The sequence below is a fragment of the Oncorhynchus mykiss genome, chromosome 11 (assembly GCF_013265735.2).
Source record: "Oncorhynchus mykiss isolate Arlee chromosome 11, USDA_OmykA_1.1, whole genome shotgun sequence".
Lineage (NCBI taxonomy): Eukaryota > Metazoa > Chordata > Actinopteri > Salmoniformes > Salmonidae > Oncorhynchus > Oncorhynchus mykiss.
Window position 1 is genome coordinate 14,226,700 of NC_048575.1, and position 18,145 is coordinate 14,244,844.

General features: G+C 48.2%; 1 protein-coding gene across 3 annotated transcripts in view; it reads right to left on the reverse strand.

Annotated features, from left to right (window-relative positions):
- Positions 1-294: 294 nt before the first annotated feature.
- The window catches only part of LOC110535307 (ras-responsive element-binding protein 1), a 70,953-nt gene continuing 53,102 nt past the window's right edge, over positions 295-18,145 (reverse strand). For 2 of the 3 annotated variants that reach the window (XM_036934931.1, XM_036934933.1), the window contains 7 exons: positions 13,476-13,620; positions 13,203-13,345; positions 9,028-9,217; positions 6,156-8,853; positions 5,688-5,879; positions 4,791-5,573; positions 295-3,824 (listed from right to left, as the gene is read on the reverse strand). In XM_036934931.1, coding sequence (XP_036790826.1) covers positions 3,130-3,824; positions 4,791-5,573; positions 5,688-5,879; positions 6,156-8,853; positions 9,028-9,217; positions 13,203-13,345; positions 13,476-13,620 — 4,846 coding nt within the window. In that variant the 3' untranslated portion in view covers positions 295-3,129. The remainder of the gene's footprint in view (positions 3,825-4,790; positions 5,574-5,687; positions 5,880-6,155; positions 8,854-9,027; positions 9,218-13,202; positions 13,346-13,475; positions 13,621-18,145) is intronic. The other variant, XM_036934932.1, reaches the window with a different exon arrangement.

An 18,145-nucleotide genomic window follows, 5' to 3' on the forward strand; every position in this document is an offset into this window, starting at 1 on the left:
CATGCTCAGGTTGCACAACTGATCTACACATATTGGACTCAATGGTTGTGATTCAACAGATATTTTTGCGCTACAACCGAGGGTTTGTCTGCACAAGAACTTTAACACAATCAGTGTCTCCAAAACAGCTGTGTAAACATTTCTGTAAAGACAAACTCTGTTGTATCACAACTGTTGTGTCAAATGTGTTGTACAAACTGTGTATACAGGGCCATACATAGTGTAAAACAAAATTCAAAGTACAGGTGATCAGTGCAGGCTTGTGCCAGACAATAAAAGACACTACCAGGCCAGTTTGATTCACACCTTTCCTTAATATATCTTTATTGCTTTCATTTTTTCGACACAGAACAGCTTACATTTCTGATTCTGAAGCACTGTAATACCAGAAGGGAGGGGAGCAGTGTAGCTAACTTTAAAGGTTCTGATCCAGGCCCATTTATGAGGTGAGTTCTGGTGTGGCCGTAGCAGCGACACAGAGGGCCAGAACGTTCCACAAAGGGCCAGAACGTCAGACAGTGACACAGCCACTTTCATTGGTTTTTACAGTCACGATTTGATTCCCTCTTCAAATGAGAGATGTTGAAACGAGAGGTGACTGCAATTTGAGGGAGGGGGTAAAAATGAATAATCAATCAAAAGCAGACAAAAAAATGGGTATAGTATTAAAACAAGAATCCTGCTGACAGCACGCTCTCAACCACGAGGATTTTTTGCACAAGTTCATTTTCTCTGTTCTGCTGATTGCAGTTCACAGTCAAGTGCTAAATGTAGTGATTGACAGTTTTAATCGTAAAAAAAGAACTTGGAAGAACTTCTTGCAACTCAGGAAAATGATGTATTGAATATGCATTTTATAAAGACCCTGAGAGCGAGATGGAGAGAAAAAATGAATCATCCGTAATTGAACAAATTAGGGTTACATGCAAAACAAGCCTAAAACTCATTATCTGAAACACAGTGAATTTCACAGTTTTATACGTATTTATATATCTGAGGAAAAAAAATCTTAGCCAAACTAAAAAATAATAAACAAAACAAAAATAGACCCACACAGTCTATAAACAAATACAAAGGTCGACATAAAGCTTTCAAATCAATAGTGATTATTGCTAATAGAAGTCCCGGGCCGATGCTGGGCGACCATTTTGTGGATTTGAATCCGGTATTCTCTGCAGCATCAATGTGGTAATAATACATGGCTTCTCCTCAAGTCACATCTATTCACCCCTCACCAGATTTCCAAATAAATACAATAAAACAGTCCATGTGCATTCTCATGGGACTCATAATCATACACCCACACAGGGTCAAAGGTATAATGAGATAAGCTGAGTGAGTCCCTTAACACAGTGTTTTTTTAGAACACAATTGCATTTAGCATTCTATTCTGACAATACTTTCCCAGTGCCTGAGAGCAGGATTGGGATGGGGGAGATACTGTGGTACGGCCACTAGAGGGCAGACTTCTTTCTGCACGGAGTACTCGCCACCTGTCAATGTGCCGCACCTCCTCCTCTCCCCTCCACTTAATACTCTGTGTTACGTTCAAGTTCCAAACACAGAGCAGAAATTCACTTCAGTTCATTCTCTCTGATTGCTTAGCTGTTTATTGTCGTAATAGATTTGTTTGTAATTTGTTAGTGCCATATGGGCAGTTGCCTGGCAGAGGCTGACTAGTCCAGTGCTCTCTGCTCTCGGTCCGTCAGCCTCCAGCCAGCCGATGCTGCCTGCGTCTTACCGCGCCATGAGGTTTGATTTGTTTGCTTCTGAGGTTTTTTTAAATATAAAATGAGAAGGGAGAAAAACACATACATTTAGACAAAATTCAACCCCATACGGTGACATGATTGACATTTGAGTCCCACCTCGAAAAATATGCTCGTGAGGTGGGAAAGGGGGGCGAGGGGTGTGGTGGAAGGGGGGGCGAGGGGTGTGGTGGAAGGTGGCTGCCTGAATGGGAGGCAGAGGGCTACAAAAGTTCAAGTAGACAAAACAGAGTAGTGTTCCACCTAGCGCACGAGGTGAGGTTCTGCTTCAAAATAACCCAGCAGAACCACAGGTAGGCCTTTAAGAACACAGTGACGGTTGGTTCTGGAAGACGTCTAAAGTAGTGGCAAGGAAATGAGTTGCCACCAAGGGGGAGGTGGACACAACACACGCTGGACACACGGGTGGTAGTACAGACACAGTACAAGTATCTAGGAACGCTAGAAAGTGACAGTGAGAGATATGGGGGGTACACATATCAAGCCCTTTTGTTCTGGAAAAGTACATTTCCTCAAACACCTTATATCCCCCAACCTCTCCTGAACGAATAACACACACACACACAAAACACTCCCACATGCAACATGGTCAACGCACATGAAATTAAATGAGAATGATTCGGGGAAAAACACACGTTTCAGGCAAATATTGCCCATATCATGGCAAGATAAAGAGAGCCTAGGGGAACGCAACAGCATAGATCTCAGATATGGTACGCTATCCATTGTCAGGTCTGTTTTCTTTGATTTGCCTCCTAACACCAAATCATGTCACAGTTCATTAATGTATTCTCAATACAAACAGAGAGACTGTTGATGTTGGTTATCAGGGATCATGAGAGAGAGAGTAAATCAAGTCTTTTTTCAGGACACCTTGGTGACAGTCTGACGGGTATCTGCTATAACTGTGCTTCCAGTTACATGAGTGACTTAATCCCCACTGCTGGGGAACTCAAGTCTTTCCTCAGTCTCAGCATTGTTTTTAAGGTACGACTGTGGTTTAAATATACAATAACAGTTATTTTTGTCTCACACTTGATCATTTAATATAAATCGGTCATGGTAAATTTGATTTCATTTATTGCTCATTCAAAGTTCATCTCATAGAATCCAAAAACAATTATGTAATCATCATAAAACGCTATAAAAAATTAGATCCTCGGTAGATAAATGTAGATAAAGATATAGCAAAAAAACTAACAAAATAGAAGTAGTAAGGCACTTAGAAACAAGGTGTTTCTTCTTGATTTCATATCTTGCATTCTTTAGGAGTACTTCTATCTTATGGCACTGCGGCACATACAGCGGTCCACTGCATAAAGAGAACCAGAGACTGGGGGTAGGAAGGAGGGTGCCTCCCTCACTCAACGCCCACCAAGGGAGCCTCGCCAGCGGGAAGGATGTGCTCCAGGGAAGGCTTGGTGTGGATCTCCAGTAGGCCTTGGATGAAGCCTTCCGAGGGGCCATCGTGGTCTTTCTCTGGGGTAGTGGGCTGTGGGGCTGGGGACTCTGTGGAAGATTCTTTGGGGGTTGCTGTTGGCGTTTGAGTGGCTGCATTGCCATCTGTTTCTCTAGCCATTTCAGAGGCTGATACCTCAGCGTTTAGTTCTACATCTGTTTCAGAAGGTCCGTCTGAGGTTTGTTCTACAGGTGGGTCAGGAACTGATTCAGAGAATGCTTCTGAGACTGGCTCAACGAGCGGCTCAGCTATGGCCTCTGTAGCTGACTCTGACTGGGCTGGTTCAGTGGTGGACAGGGACTGGGCCAGGGATGTGGGGCCTGGCAGAGGGGCCTCTTTCTCAGTTCCCTCGCCTCCCTCCTCCCTGGCCCCTCCAGTGCCTTCGCTCTCGTTTTCGGAAGGGGGGCAGGTGCTGGTGGGGGTGCACTCTCCCTCCTCACTAGCTGAGTCTCCGGCCGGGGCCTCTGCCCCGTTGGCATCAGCTCCATCTGCCCCCTCGCTGCCCCGCGGCTTCAGGTGGATCCGCTGGTGCCTCACCAGGCTGTGCTTAAGGGTGAAGGTGCGTTCGCACGTCTGGCACTTGTAGGGCCTCTCACCTGAAGAAAAATATAAGCATGTACAGAATTATTTACAGCAGAACAGAGTCAGGTAAAACATATCTTTAAAGAAGGTAAAGCAACAATAAATGCACCAAGAAATAGCTGGGGCCACAACCAGGGCCACAACTTGGGACGGGGGGACATGTCATCATCTCCCTCGGTTTTATCATTGGAATGTGATACAAAACGATGCAACGGTGTCCTTTAGGACCATGCGGACGCCTCTGAGCAGTCCAGTAGGCTTTTTGGAGTGTTTATCCGACTGGATAATAAAAAATAAAAAAAATGTATCCAGTTTTTATCCATATATATATAAAAAATATATACATAAATATATATATATAGCCACCAAAATTTGCAAATAAATTCATTCAAAATCCTACAATGTGATTTTCTGGATTTTTTTCCCTCATTTTGTCTGTCATAGTTGAAGTGTACCTATGATGAAAATTACAGGCCTCTCTCATCTTTTTACGTGGGAGAACTTGCACAATTGGTGGCTGTATGTGTGTATATATATATATATATATATATATATATATATATATATATATATATATATATATATATATATATATATATATATAATATATTTATATATATATACATACATTTATACATATACATACATACATACACATATATACATATGGGACTCTGTGGAAGTTGGTGGGACACATTGGTGTGGCTGGCTTCCTGGTTAAACGGGCAGGTGTTAAGAAGCGTGGTTTGGCGGGTCATGTTTCTCCTGACTCCTGGCTCGACCTTAGCCTCTCGAGCCCGAGTTACAGTAATGAGACAAGATCGAAATTGGGGAGAAAAAGGGGGTAAAAATAAAATCTATAAAGTGGGGGGCATATATATATATATGGGGGGCATATATATATATATATATATATATATATATATATATATATATATATATATATACACACATTTTATTTTATTTTTATCAACTAGTACCTGTGTGCGAACGCATGTGTCTTGTCAGATCCTGCAGTGACCAGAAGCGTTTGCTGCACACGTTACAGATCTTCTTCCTCTTGTCCGCCTTGCTCCCCGACCCTCTGCCTGCATCTCCATCATTCTTTGGTTCTGCTGCCCCCTCCTCGTCACTTCTCTCCTCCTTTTTCTCCTCCTCCTCTGAACCACTGTCCATCACGCTGCCCACTCCCTCGCTTTCCGGAGCCTCCTTCTCTCCCTCTCCCTCCTCCTGATCCTCCTCCTCGGCGGTGGTTGTAGTAGTGTTGGGGAGATCCTCTGGGGCAGGCCCAGTCTCCTCTGTTCCACAAGCCTCTTCGGGGGGTGCAGTCTCACACAAGTGTGCCTTCTCGTGGCGAGCCAGGGTGGCGGCATAACGGAAGTTTTTCTTGCACCTCTTGCAGGTGTACTTGGAGGGCTCTTGGTCCTGCTGCTGGGCGGCCGTCACTCTATCTGGCTCGGCCACCACCACCACCTTATCTCCAACCAGGGAGGTCTGGGGCTGCTGGCCTTCGGACGAGAACTTAAAGTCGATGAGCTTGCTGGCGAAGTTGAGGTCCAAGCTCTTGTTGCTCTGCGAATCGTCGTTGTCGTCATTTTCAATGTTGTTGTTGTTGGATTGCGGTTCCATCTCCCCTAGCAGCAGCTCAGCAGTATCTGGTGTTTGGTCTGCGCTGGGCGACTCGGATGCAGAGCTTTTCTGATCGGGGTCCATGCTGCTCAGGTCCAGAGCCTCTCCTGCAGTCTGCTCATTCTCAGAACTCTCTGGAACACACACACAATAAGAACTGCCAAATTACAGATATATACAGAATGGTAACCTATAGATCAGACCGTATATTACAGTACAATACAGTACATTACAGTACAGTTTCTTACCTGCGCTGTCGTGTGATCCCTCATCGCCATCCTTGTTCTTGGACATTTGGCCGTTGCGGCGCAGCGAGCGGTTGGTCACGCCATGCTTGCGCAGCAGGTGGCGCTCACAGTTGGACTTGGTGGAGAAGAAGGCGTCACATTTGGGACAGGGGAAGGGCTTCTGACCTGTAGCCGACAGCACATTAGAGAAGACTGAACGTCACATTAGAAGTATTAGGGACATGTTGTGGACCCACAGGAATTTGTAAATATGCTAAATGCAAGCAGTTAGACCCTTTAGAAAACCTGTCAAATTAAGAACCATCTTGTAATTGTTGTATAAAATATATGTTTTTCTTCATTACTGAACAGTATCTTTCAGGTATCATTGCATTGTTTCAACCAGGCTATTTACGCAGTATTTCAACATTACTGTGTGTTGGGTATTTAGGGAGTTATCCCATCTGTGTCTGTTTCCATATGGCTTACCAGTGTGTGTGAGCATGTGCCTCTGCAGGGAGCTGGCCCAGGGGAAGACCCGGGGGCAGAAGGGACAGGTCATCTTCTGCACTGAGTTGGAGTAGGCATTCTTCTTCCCTCCTTTGGACTGGGGCGGCACAGACTGAGGAGGCGACTCTTTCTCCTCTCCCTGGCTCTGTCTCCCCTCGTCCCTCCTTCCAAGCTCCACCGCACCCGTCCGCAGGTAGGTGCTGAACTTGTTAGCGTCGGTGGTGGCTAGCATCTTCTCCACGCTGGCAAACTCCCCACTGGACTCCAGGTCCATGCCGCTGTCTGTGTTTTGCTCGGGCGTGGGAACATGGGCAGGTGCTATAGTCTTGGCCTGGCTCGCTGGCTTCTTCCTAGTGCGCTTTCTGGACGAGCCCTCTAGGGGGAGCTCTTCCATTGAGGCTTCAGAGCTGTTGTCGCCCCCAACTAAACGCTCCGGTTCTGTCTGAAGGCCGTTGAGGCCGGCGCCAGCCTTGTTATCCGGCGTGGGCTCCCTCTTGAGCAAATCTGGAGCCGTTGAGACGGAGGAGATGATCTGGGCGATGGAGGCCAGAGGGGGAAGCTCTTTCAGGGAGGAGGAAGAAGAGGTCGGTTTGGGCAGCAGGGGCTTGAGACGGAGCGCCCGGCCTGTGGCAGTAGGGGTACTAATGAGAAGCGGGGAGATGGTCACTGGGGGGAGCTGGTAAGAGCCAGACTGGGGGGTCTTCAGATTCTCCTCATAGCTCTTGTCCAGCTGAATTTCTGAGGGGAGGTGGTCCAGTACACTGGGGAAGGCCAGCTCCTTTTTGATCTCTCTGCGCTCCACGCTCATCGTGTCAACAGCGGTGGCGTCTCTCTTCAGCCTCTTGTTGAGGTTCTTGGGGATGGACAGGTCAATAGGTTCCATGGAGCAGTCGTAGGCTACCAGGCTGACCGTCTCCAGTTTGATCCCAGGAGAACCGGCTAGGCTCCCTGAACCGCTGCTGGTTCCACCCCCCCCGCGGCTCTTGTTGGAGAAGTCCAATGGCTGATCCAAGTCACCGGAGGAGGAGTAGATGCTGAAATCTTCCACCTTGACCGTCTGCATGGTGGCACTGGGGGTGGGCGTAAGGCCATTGAGAGCCAGAGGGCTGCCGGAGCTGGCCCTGGAGGTGGTGGCTGTGATGGCGGGGAGAAGGGTGGCAATGTGCTCCTCGATCTCCCGCTCCTGCACCTCGGGATGTTGCTTGAGCATGTGGTGGATGCAGTTCCTCTTGGCCAAGAAAGCCGCCCCGCACCGCCGGCACTCAAAGGGCTTACGCTGGCAGCCGTTGTGGGTGCGTAGGTGGATCTGGAGAGCCCGGTAGCTCTTTAGATCCTCACCACAGAAACGGCAGGCGGTGTCGCCGGCGGAGGCCAGCTCCAAGGGATCCTGGGTAGTGGTCGACGAGACGTACTTGATGTTCTTCTCGATCTCTTTCCTTGTGTTCTTCATGTGCTTCTTGCGCAGGTGGCGCTCGCAGTTGGCCTTAACGGTGAAAGGGTAGTGGCAGACGCGGCAAACGTAGGGGCGCTCGCCGCTGTGCGTGCGCAGGTGGCGGATAAGGGTGGCCTTGTCGGGCGCCACGTAGTCGCAGATGTTGCACTGGTGCGGCAGGATGCCCAGGTGGAAGCGCATGTGCGCCTGCAGCACCCCGGAGTAAACAAACACCTGATCGCAAAAGCGGCAGGGGTAGGAAGCCTTGATGCCGCCGCGGTTGGAACCCCCTGCCCCCTTCTTCCCTCCGGCCGCCTGGCCCTCCTCTTGTTTGATTTGAAGCTCTGTCGAGTCGTTGGGCATATGAGCGTCGCCCATGCAGTCCGCCTCCATCTGCATCTTCTCCAGGGAGGCTTGGCTGCCCGAGGAAGAGGAGGACGATGACGAAGACTCTTGGGGCATATTGAGCAGCTGGCTGGCCGGCGGGGGCAGGCTGGGGCTGTTGCAGCCCAGGGAGGCCTGCTGGGTGCTCTGGAGCGGCGGCAGCGTGGAGGCAGCCAGGCTGGAGCGTGGTGCCACCATGGGCTTTGGCTTCAGTGGGGGCATGAGCTTGCAGCCGGCCGCCTGGCCCTGGCTGGACACTCCCCAGTGGGGAGCCTTGGCCAGGGATGGCAGGAGGCCCATCTGACCGGGGGCGGTCGAGGCCACCTTCAGGATCTGCTGGATGTCAGCCAGCTCCATCAGGCCAGCCTCGCCACACACAGGCTTGATCGTAGAACCACCACCTGGGTGGAAGAGGAAGCCTGTGGGGAGAGGCTGCAGGGAGAGCAGGCTGAGGGCCTCCCTCTGGGACAGGCCCTGCAGGGACGAGGCCGCCACCAAGCCGAGGGATCCCGCAGCCGCGGAATCGACCTCCTGGGGCAAGGTGGAGGCCAGAGGCTCCACCTGGATGACCCGGATGCTGTCCAGCTGGGCTTGTCGGACCTCATCCTCCGAAGGCTGAAGCTTGACCTGGGAGATGTGCTGCAGACCCAGGGTCTCCAGGAAGCTGGCCTGCTGAGGGGCCGGCTTCTCCTGGGCTGCGGGGGGCTCCTGGGCGCTCCCTGTGGGTGACGGCTGCTGCTGATGAATGGTGGTCTTGTGCAGGACCAGGGCCGAGAGCAAGGGGAATCCTTTGTCGCAGGCTTCACACACGAAGCGGTGGAACTTGCTGGTGCACCGGCGGAGGTTGGTCTCACACCAGACCTGTTGGAGAGACAGACAGGGGGTTAGAGTGTGGAAGAGCAGACTGAGATCTCCTGTGATAGATGACCAACATACCACCAGTATCAGTTTCATAATCATAACAATGTGTTGTATCAGTATCAGTAGCATTGTGAGCAATAGCAACGTGATTCTGTCCATCATTTCTCCTCTGACCTGGGCGATGTGGGGAAACTTGTGGCAGGAGAAGTCAATGAAGGCCAGGTCGTTGAAGCCAGAGGGGATGGAGGGGTTGTTCTGGATGAAGGGCTGTCCGCCGGGGTCTATGGGCAGCTGCTTGTGGATGCCAGCGTTGTGCCGCAGCAGGCCGCGGTGGGTCCGGAAAGAGAGGCAGCACAGGTCACACCTAGAGACAAGACATAGAAAGATTATATATTTAAGCAGTAAGGCCTGAGGAGGTGTGGTATATGGCCAATATACCACGGCTAAGGGCTGTTCTTATGCATGACGCATCGCGGAGTGCCTGGATACAGGCCTTAGCCGTGGTATATTGGCCATATACCACAAACCCCCGTGGTGCCTTATTGCTATTATAAACTGGTTACCAACGTAATTAGAGCAGTAAAAATACATGTTTTGTCATACCCGTGATATCAGGGCTGATATACCACGGCTGTCAGCCAAATCAGCATTCAGAGCTCGAACCACCCAGTTTATAAAATATTATATATGATATAATATCTACTGTGTTGTTGTTTTTAACTGTACTTGTACTCATGTAGTGCTGCATTGTAGTCTGGTGCAAGAAACACACTTTATAAATCAAATTGTTTGTGTGGATAACTCCCAGCGTGGCCTGTGGCAGTGCTGGCTCGGGCCTCGTTAGCCGCTGAGAGGGACAGTGTCAGTGTCTCCCACGGCTCAGTGTCTCCCACGGCCAGCCCTCTTATTGGCCACCGTGTGGCGAGGTGTCCAAGGGGATTGCACACAGCTTTATCAGGACGTGTATACAGAGACACACCTAAGGAAGGACCAAATGTGTCTGAGCGCCTCATGGCCCACCTTCATCCCTGCCTAGACTCACCTCCTCTCATCCCACTCACGCAGCTCCCCTCCCCTCCCCCATCCCACTCACGCAGCTCCCCTCCCCTCATCCCACTCACACAGCTCCCCTCCCCTCATCCCACTCACGCAGCTCCCCTCCCCCCATCCCACTCACGCAGCCCCCATCATCCCACCCCACTCACCCACCCCCCTCATCCCACTCACCCAGCTCACCCCTCATCCCACTCACCCAGTCCCCCTCATCCCACTCACCCAGCTCACCCCTCATCCCACTCACCCAGTCCCCCTCATCCCACTCACCCACCCCCAGTGGTGTAAAGTACTTAAGTAGTACTTTAAAGTATTTTTACTTAAGTAGTTTTTGGGGGTATATGTACTTTACTATTTATATTTTTGACTACATTTACTTCATTACATTCCATAAGAAAATATTGTACATTTACTCCATACATTTTCCTTGACACCCAAAAGTACAGGTCACATGTGGAATGCTTAGCAGAACAGGAAAAAAGTCCAATTCACACACTGATCAACCAAACATCCCTGGTCATCCCTACTTCTCCGTTTGTAAATGATGTCCCCCTGGATTTCCATAAATAAATACAAATCAAGAAAATGGTGCCATCTGCTTTGCTTAATATAAGGAATTTGAAATTATTTATACTTTTACTTTCGATACTTAAGTATGTTTTAAACCAAATACTTTTTAGACTTTTACCCCTCATCCCTCCCGTGGTTTCACACCTCTGTGTGCCTGCTACTGTGGGTGTGTGGTGGGTAACCTGTGTACACATTCATTGTGGGTGCCTGTGTGTGAGAAAAACTGTGTGTGTGTGTGTGTGTGTGTGTGTGTGTGTGTGTGTGTGTGTGTGTGTGTGTGTACATCTGTGGGAAAGTATGTGTGTGTGTACATCTGTGGGAAAGCCTGTGTGTGTGTTTTCTGTCTCTCACACAGATCTGCAAGAGCTGTCTAATAGCACAGAGGTTGGCTCAAGCCCAGAGAATTACCCTCCTCCACTAGAATGGAGGCGCTGCCACAATACGGTGTGTGTGTGTGTGTGTGTGTGTGTGTGTGTGTGTGTGTGTGTGTGTGTGTGTGTGTGTGTGTGCGTCGCTGCAAGCCGAATGCGTCGTTTCTCAGCTTCTTAGAAGCCGTGTACAAAGAGGTACCCAAGCCAGCCAGTGCAACCATATCCTCTTACCTGGCCGTCTCAACTCTTGTGATTAACTGGGATTAGGGCTACATTTGCAGCACTTCCTACAATAATAAGATTGCTGCTCAACTCAACTACAGAAAGGCTGCATCTGTCTTCTTTTCAGTTCAGACAAATACATTCCTATGTGTGAGTTATGAGCGGCTAGCCATTCAACCCAAGTTGCGGTTGGAGTTGAGTCGCTATGGTGATCTGGAGATTGTGATGCCTCCATGGAAACGGACCCACTCCCCCCTTCCGTTGTCGAGCTGACCACGTCCCGACGCTTCCCCTCTGTGACTCATTAAACCACCCCCCACCCTCACTCCTCCAACCTGGCTCCCTCTATCCCTGCTCCCTCCATCCCTCCCTTTCTGGGGAGAGCCTCCCTGCTGACTCCCCACTTTTTAACCCTCAGGGCCTTGCACCACAGCATCAGTGCCCCGAAGTTAATGTCTTCCAATGAGGAAGAGGCCACCGAGACAGGCTTTAGCAGTATGATGGACAGAGACCACCAGGTGCATAGGACCAGGGTAGAGGGAGGGCAAAGGTCATTTGGTATGTGACCATAACATTGACCCCTGATCCTGGTGGCCTTTATGACCACTACTGTCACCCTCATTTTAACTTGTTAATTAGCCTGTTCTGTTGTTGACACAGGCCTTTTGGTTGCTGTGGCAACATCATTTGGACAGAGCCAGAATGGATTTGGGGATTTATCACCCCACATTCTATCATCAATTCTAACTGTTGATTTGATTGTCACCAAAATACACTATATATACAAAAGTATATGGACATCCCTTCATTAATGAATTTGGCTATTTCAGCCACACCTGTTTCTAACAGGTGTATAAAATAGAGCAGACCGCCATGCAATCGCCATAGACAAACACTGGCCAAAAAAAGGCCTGAAGAAGGATGCCACCTTTCCAACAAGTCAGTTTGTCAAATTTCTGCCGTGCTAGAGCTGCCACGGTCAAATGTAAATGCAGTTATTGTGGAAACGTCTATGAGCAACAACGGCTCAGCCTCGAAGTGGTAGGCCATACAAGCTCACAGAACGGGACCACCGAGTGCTGAAGCACATAGCATGTAAAAATCGTCTGTCCTCGTTTGCAACACACAACCGAGTTCCAAACTGCCTCTGGAAGCAACGTCAGCACAATAACTGTTTGTCGGGAGCTTAATGAAATGGGTTTCCATGGCCGAGCAGCCACACACAAGAAAAATATCACCATGCGCAATGCCAAGCGATGGCTGGACTGGAGTAAAGCTTACCGCCATTGGACTCTGGAGCAGTGGAAACACGTTCTCTGGAGTGATGAATAACTCTTCACCATCTAGCAGTCCGACGGACGAATTTGGGTTTGGAGGATGCCAGGAGAACGCTTCCTGACCTAATGCATAGTACCGACTGTAAAGTTTGGTGGAGAAGGAATAATGGTCTGAGGCTGTTTTTCATGGTTCAGGCTAGGCCCCGTAGTTCCAGTGAAGGGAAATCTTAACTCTAGTGTGCATACAATGACATTCTAGACGATTCTGTGCTTCCAACTTTGTGGCAACAGTTTGGGGAAGGCCCTTTCCTGTTTCCGTATGATTATGCCCCATGCACAAAGCGAGGTCCATATCGAAATGGTTTGTTGAGATTGGTGTGGAAGACCTTGACTGGCCTGCACAGAGCCTTGACCTCAACCCCATCTAACACCTTTGGGATGAATTGTAAAGCTGACTGCGACCCAGACCTAATCACCCAACATCAGTGCCCGATCTCACTAATGCTCTTGTGGCTGAATGGAAGTCCCCCCAGCAATGTTCCAACATCTAGTGGAAAGCCTTCCCAGAAGAGTGGAGGCTGTTATAGCAGCAAAATATGGACCAACTCCATATTAATGACCATGATTTTGGAATGAGATGTTCGATGAGCAGGTGTCCACATACTTTTGGTCATGTAGAGTTTCAATTTAGTAACACTGTGACATTTCAGCTACCTGTTGAGACTTGTACTGCATTTATGCCATCAATGTACTTCCTGTGTGTGTGTGTGTGTGTGTGTGTGTGTGTGTGTGTGTGTGTGTGTGTGTGTGTGTGTGTGTGTGTGTGTGTGTGTGTGTGTGTGTGTGGCTCCAGTACCTGAGCGTGGTGTCGGGGTGTGTGTCCATGTGGACTTCCAGGTCGTACTTGCAGCCAAAGGTCTTGAAGCAGATCGGGCACGGCAACACCTCATCATCCCCCTGGCCTGAACCCACCTCCTCCAACACACTCTCCTCTAGCACCTGGACACACACACACAGAGGTAACAATATTAATGACTTCAATGGAAATGTAATGCGATGGACTAGAGGAGATGTGTGCACACATTCGACAGTGTGTTGAAGTATGTGTGTGATTTTCTGTGCGTGTTACCTTTTTTTTGGCCGGTTCGTCGCTTCGCTCCTTGTCCTCGTCCATGGCTGACCTCCTCTTGGCGGAGGGGCGGCGTCTCTTGGTGGGCAAGGGGGGGCTGGTGGGAACGACGCCAGCCGGGTCTTTGTCATGGATCTTCATATGTCTGCAGGGAGGAGACAGACAGGAAAATACGTCAGAACAGAACAAAACAAGCCAGGTACCGATCGGTTTGTGCTTTAGCCTACTTCATTATCATGACAATGCAATCAGGAGTTGACAGGAGAGCAGAAATAGACTGGCTACTATGGTCGTTGAGGAAAAGTTTGCTGGCTAATTCAGTGATCCTGCTTTGTAACATGCTTGTAGTATCCAGTACACCACTGATTTCATTGCCTGTACTTTGCAGCGAGGCTCAGATCTACTGAAGAGACAGTGTGGATGGAGGGTTGCCAGGTTGGGAAGCTGGGCTCAACACACACACACACACTTGGGAGGATGGAGAACAATGGTAATAGTCTTTAAATTGCTCCAACTATCCAGCCGACTCAGCAGGCCCATATAAAGGCCTAACTCCGGACCAGGGAAAAGGGTCGTGAGGGTACCATGAAGGGCAGTCATCTCCATTACGGTAATGAAGGCTTCGGTGGAGCCCTTTCCATATACTGAACACAAATAGAAACGCAACATGCAACAATTGAAACAGCCCTGGTGGACATTCCTGCAGTCAACATGCCAATTGCACGCTCGCTCAAAACTTGAGACATCTGTGTCATTGTGTTGTTTGACAAAACTGCACATTTTAGAGTGGCCTTTTGTTGTCCCCAGCACAAGATGGACCTGTGTAATGATCATGCTGTTTAATCAAATTCTTGATATGTCACACCTGTCAGGTGGATGGATTATCTTGGCAAAGGAGAAATAACCACTAACAGGGATACAAACACATTTGTGCACAACATTTGAGAGAAATAAGGTTTTTGTGCATATGGAACATTTCTGGTATCATGGGACCAACACTTTACATGTTGAGTTCATATTTTTGTTCAGTATATATGTCACATTGTCTTCTCTAGAAACATTTACAGGGATAGTTCAGCTATTTATTTTTAAATTTGTGTCATTCAGTTATAGTTATGCAGTTGAACATAGATGATGTTTATTTGTACTGTGGTGGATGTTTGACCACAAAATAAGCCTGTTTAGACAGAGGGTGTCCTCTGGAAGCCATTGTTGCTGCTGCTAACTTCCCTCCTCCAACACCCCTTCACTACACAACATTTCAGCTGTCGGGCTATGTCACATAGAGGAGAGAGGGGGAGGGAAGGAGAGAGGGAGCGAAGAGAAGGAGGGAGACAAGGAGGGGTGTACAGAGTGAAACAGGGAGAAAGACGAACGGAAGGATAGAGATGTGCGAGGGATAGCGAGACGGTAAGAGAGAGAAAGAGAAGAGATGAGCTGTCACACAGGAGTTCTAAAAGAAAGGCCTGACTATCAGCACAGGAAGTCATGTTATCTATGGTGGGAGGGGGGGAAGGACAGGGGAGTGGTGAGGGATGGGGGAGGAAGAGAGGGTAGAGAGGGAGGAGGGGACAATGTATAGCTGGGGGAGTGGTTTCAGGCAAAGTGAACTGTTAACTAACTCCATCAAGATACATGTGACTTGAATGTGTTCTTCGGAAGCTGATGACATTAGTCTAAACTGAGAGAGGGGTCAAAGATAACTGCAGAGCTAGGAGAAGAGTGATGAATGGTGGTGGGGGGGGTCACAACCATACAGGAGTCCTTTTTCTCCCCCCTCCCCCTCTAATCTGTCTGGTGAAAGGTCAAATGCCATTGGTTGATTTAAGGAAATGTGTGTGCGAGTGTGTGTGTGTGCGTCTGTGAAGGGAGGGGGGACAGGAGGACTAAGACCCTGGCAAACACATCAGCACATCCCTGACGGGCCTAGCCCACAGAGCCCTGCATCAGTAGCCAGTCATTGGGCCTCTGTATGTGTGCTAACATTTCAGTGTGTGTGCTAACATTTCAGTGAGTGTGCTAACATTTCAGTGTGTGTATTAACATTTCAGTGAGTGTGCTAACATTTCAGTGTGTGTGCTAACATTTCAGTGAGTGTGCTAACATTTCAGTGTGTGTATTAACATTTCAGTGAGTGTGCTAACATTTTAGTGAGTGTGCTAACATTTCAGTGTGTGTGCTAACATTTCAGTGTGTGTATTAACATTTCAGTGTGTGTATTAACATTTCAGTGTGTGTGCTAACATTTCAGTGTGTGTGCTAACATTTCAGTGTGTGTGCTAACATTTCAGTGTGTGTGCTAAAATTTCAGTGTGTGTATTAACATTTCAGTGAGTGTGCTAACATTTCAGTGTGTGCGCTAACATTTCAGTGTGTGCTAACATTTCAGTGTGTGTATTAACATTTCAGTGTGTGTATTAACATTTCAGTGAGTGTGCTAACATTTCAGTGTGTGTGCTAACATTTCAGTGTGTGTGCTAACATTTCAGTGAGTGTGCTAACATTTCAGTGTGTGTATTAACATTTCAGTGAGTGTGCTAACATTTCAGTGTGTGTGCTAACATTTCAGTGAGTGTGCTAACATTTCAGTGTGTGTATTAACATTTCAGTGTGTGTGCTAACATTTCAGTGTGTGCGCTAACATTTCAGTGTGTGCTAACATTTCAGTGTGTGTATTAACATTTCAGTGTGTGTATTAACATTTCAGTGTGTGCGCTAACATTTCAGTGTGTGCGCTAACATTTCAGTGTGTGCGCTAACATTTCAGTGTGTGCGCTAACATTTCAGTGTGTGTGCTAACATTTCAGTGTGTGTGTTAACATTTCAGTGTGTGTGCTAACATTTCAGTGTGTGTATTAACATTTCAGTGTGTGTGCTAACATTTCAGTGTGTGTGCTAACATGTCAGTGAGTGTGACTTTGTACCCATACATCTGTGTTGGCAAGTTGCTGCTTGAATAAAGATGGGGGCATGATTGTGCAATTGTGTGGGCAAACTTTTTTGTGAGTAACTTTGATAGTGTGTGTGCATGGATATGCGATATAGCTATGTCTGTGTATAAGTGTGTTTGCGTAAGAGTGACTACGTACGTCTGTGTGTGTGCCAGTGTCAATAAGTGTGTTTGTCTGTGTAAAACTGTGTGTATTCGCCAGCATCAGAGAGGAAAGGTCAGCCAGCGCAGGGTAGGCAGCACAGGTCTCGGCTTTCACTCTGCCGTCAGTGCCTGAGTTATAAATAGCAGGCAGGCAGCGAGCTGGCCGCCCATGTGGGGACCTGACAGGCAGCAGCCGCATCCACCTGGACTCTGACCCCCGGCCACAGCGAATCCCGAGAGAGCCAAGCTTCCATGTCAGCACAGCGAGATTGGATGAAGCCAACTTGTCTTTGTGTCACCTCAGACACTCTCCTCAATTCACCTGTCCTGCCTACAAGACATTTCCACAGTCTATCAAGTTGGTTGATGTTTGATCAGCACCTGAGGTTACCATGTGACAAAATACCTTGTTATCTATGCTGGAAGATAATAATCTAATAATCTAAAGAAATGTGTCATTTGCATGAATCCTCAGGACATTGTAGTGCTCTGAGGCACTCAGACCTCACATTACACCAAGAGTAAAAATACAACACCTTATGAAGATGATTTATAGTGTTCTTATGAGAGAAAACAAAAAGTAGAGACAGAGCGAGAGAAAGAGACAGAAAAAGAAAGACAGAACTCCTCAGACTGTGACAGTGGGGGTTGATGATTCAACAGGTCTCTTCTCATCCAAACTGAAAAATTCCACTGCACCAGCACAAAGGGTGGACAGGGGGCGCTGTAGCGTCAAAATGCTGCTCCCTGCTCTTGTGCAATGTCACACCAAGGGCATTCCTCCTTACCATCGCAGCTTCTCTCTCTCTCCTTCTCTTCTAGCACACTTTAATGTCCTCACTGTCTTGTAAAGAGTTAAAGCAAGTGAAAGCGCACCATCCACTACTCACTGGCTCAGTCTATTCACCAGGCCCCTCATAGGGTTGGGGTGCATCTCCTTGGCAACCGGCTCACAACAGCAGGCCCCATTTCATTTGATGCTCCGGCAACAAAATGGCCGCTCCACTGCCAGTCATATGGACAGCTCCAGCACATCAGCCCAGAGCTGGATGGATTCAGTACCGTAGAACATTCACAAGGAAGGTGGCAGATAGAAATAGAATGAATAGAGCCCACTCCATCTGAGTGCTTTGAGTTTCTTACCCCAAAGCTTCTTTTTTGGAGTGTTAAGAAAATGCTAGATAGGGTGGTGAAAAATAACACTTCTATGCAAAGTAACAACTTAGTATCGCCTAGTATTTTCTAAACAGAATTCATCCGCATCCTTTGACATCCTGTGACACTAGAGAGCACTGAGCTACCAACACACAAACGTCTTTGTTTCCTGCCCACACCTCTTCATTCCATGTGCATGAGAAAGCTGCATCTACCGAGCAGGCAGACTACTGTCCTGGTGCATCCCTATCATGCAGACAGCAGACTTACAGCCGTTTAGATTTCACAACAACACTACTTCATCAGGAGAACTTAACTGTGCAGCAGGGCAACTTCAGAAGCTTATGTTGTAGGGCAGGTCAACTCAATGGGATGGTGCTTCTCACATCAGCACGTCACATTCAAACCTCAAGCTCCAAAT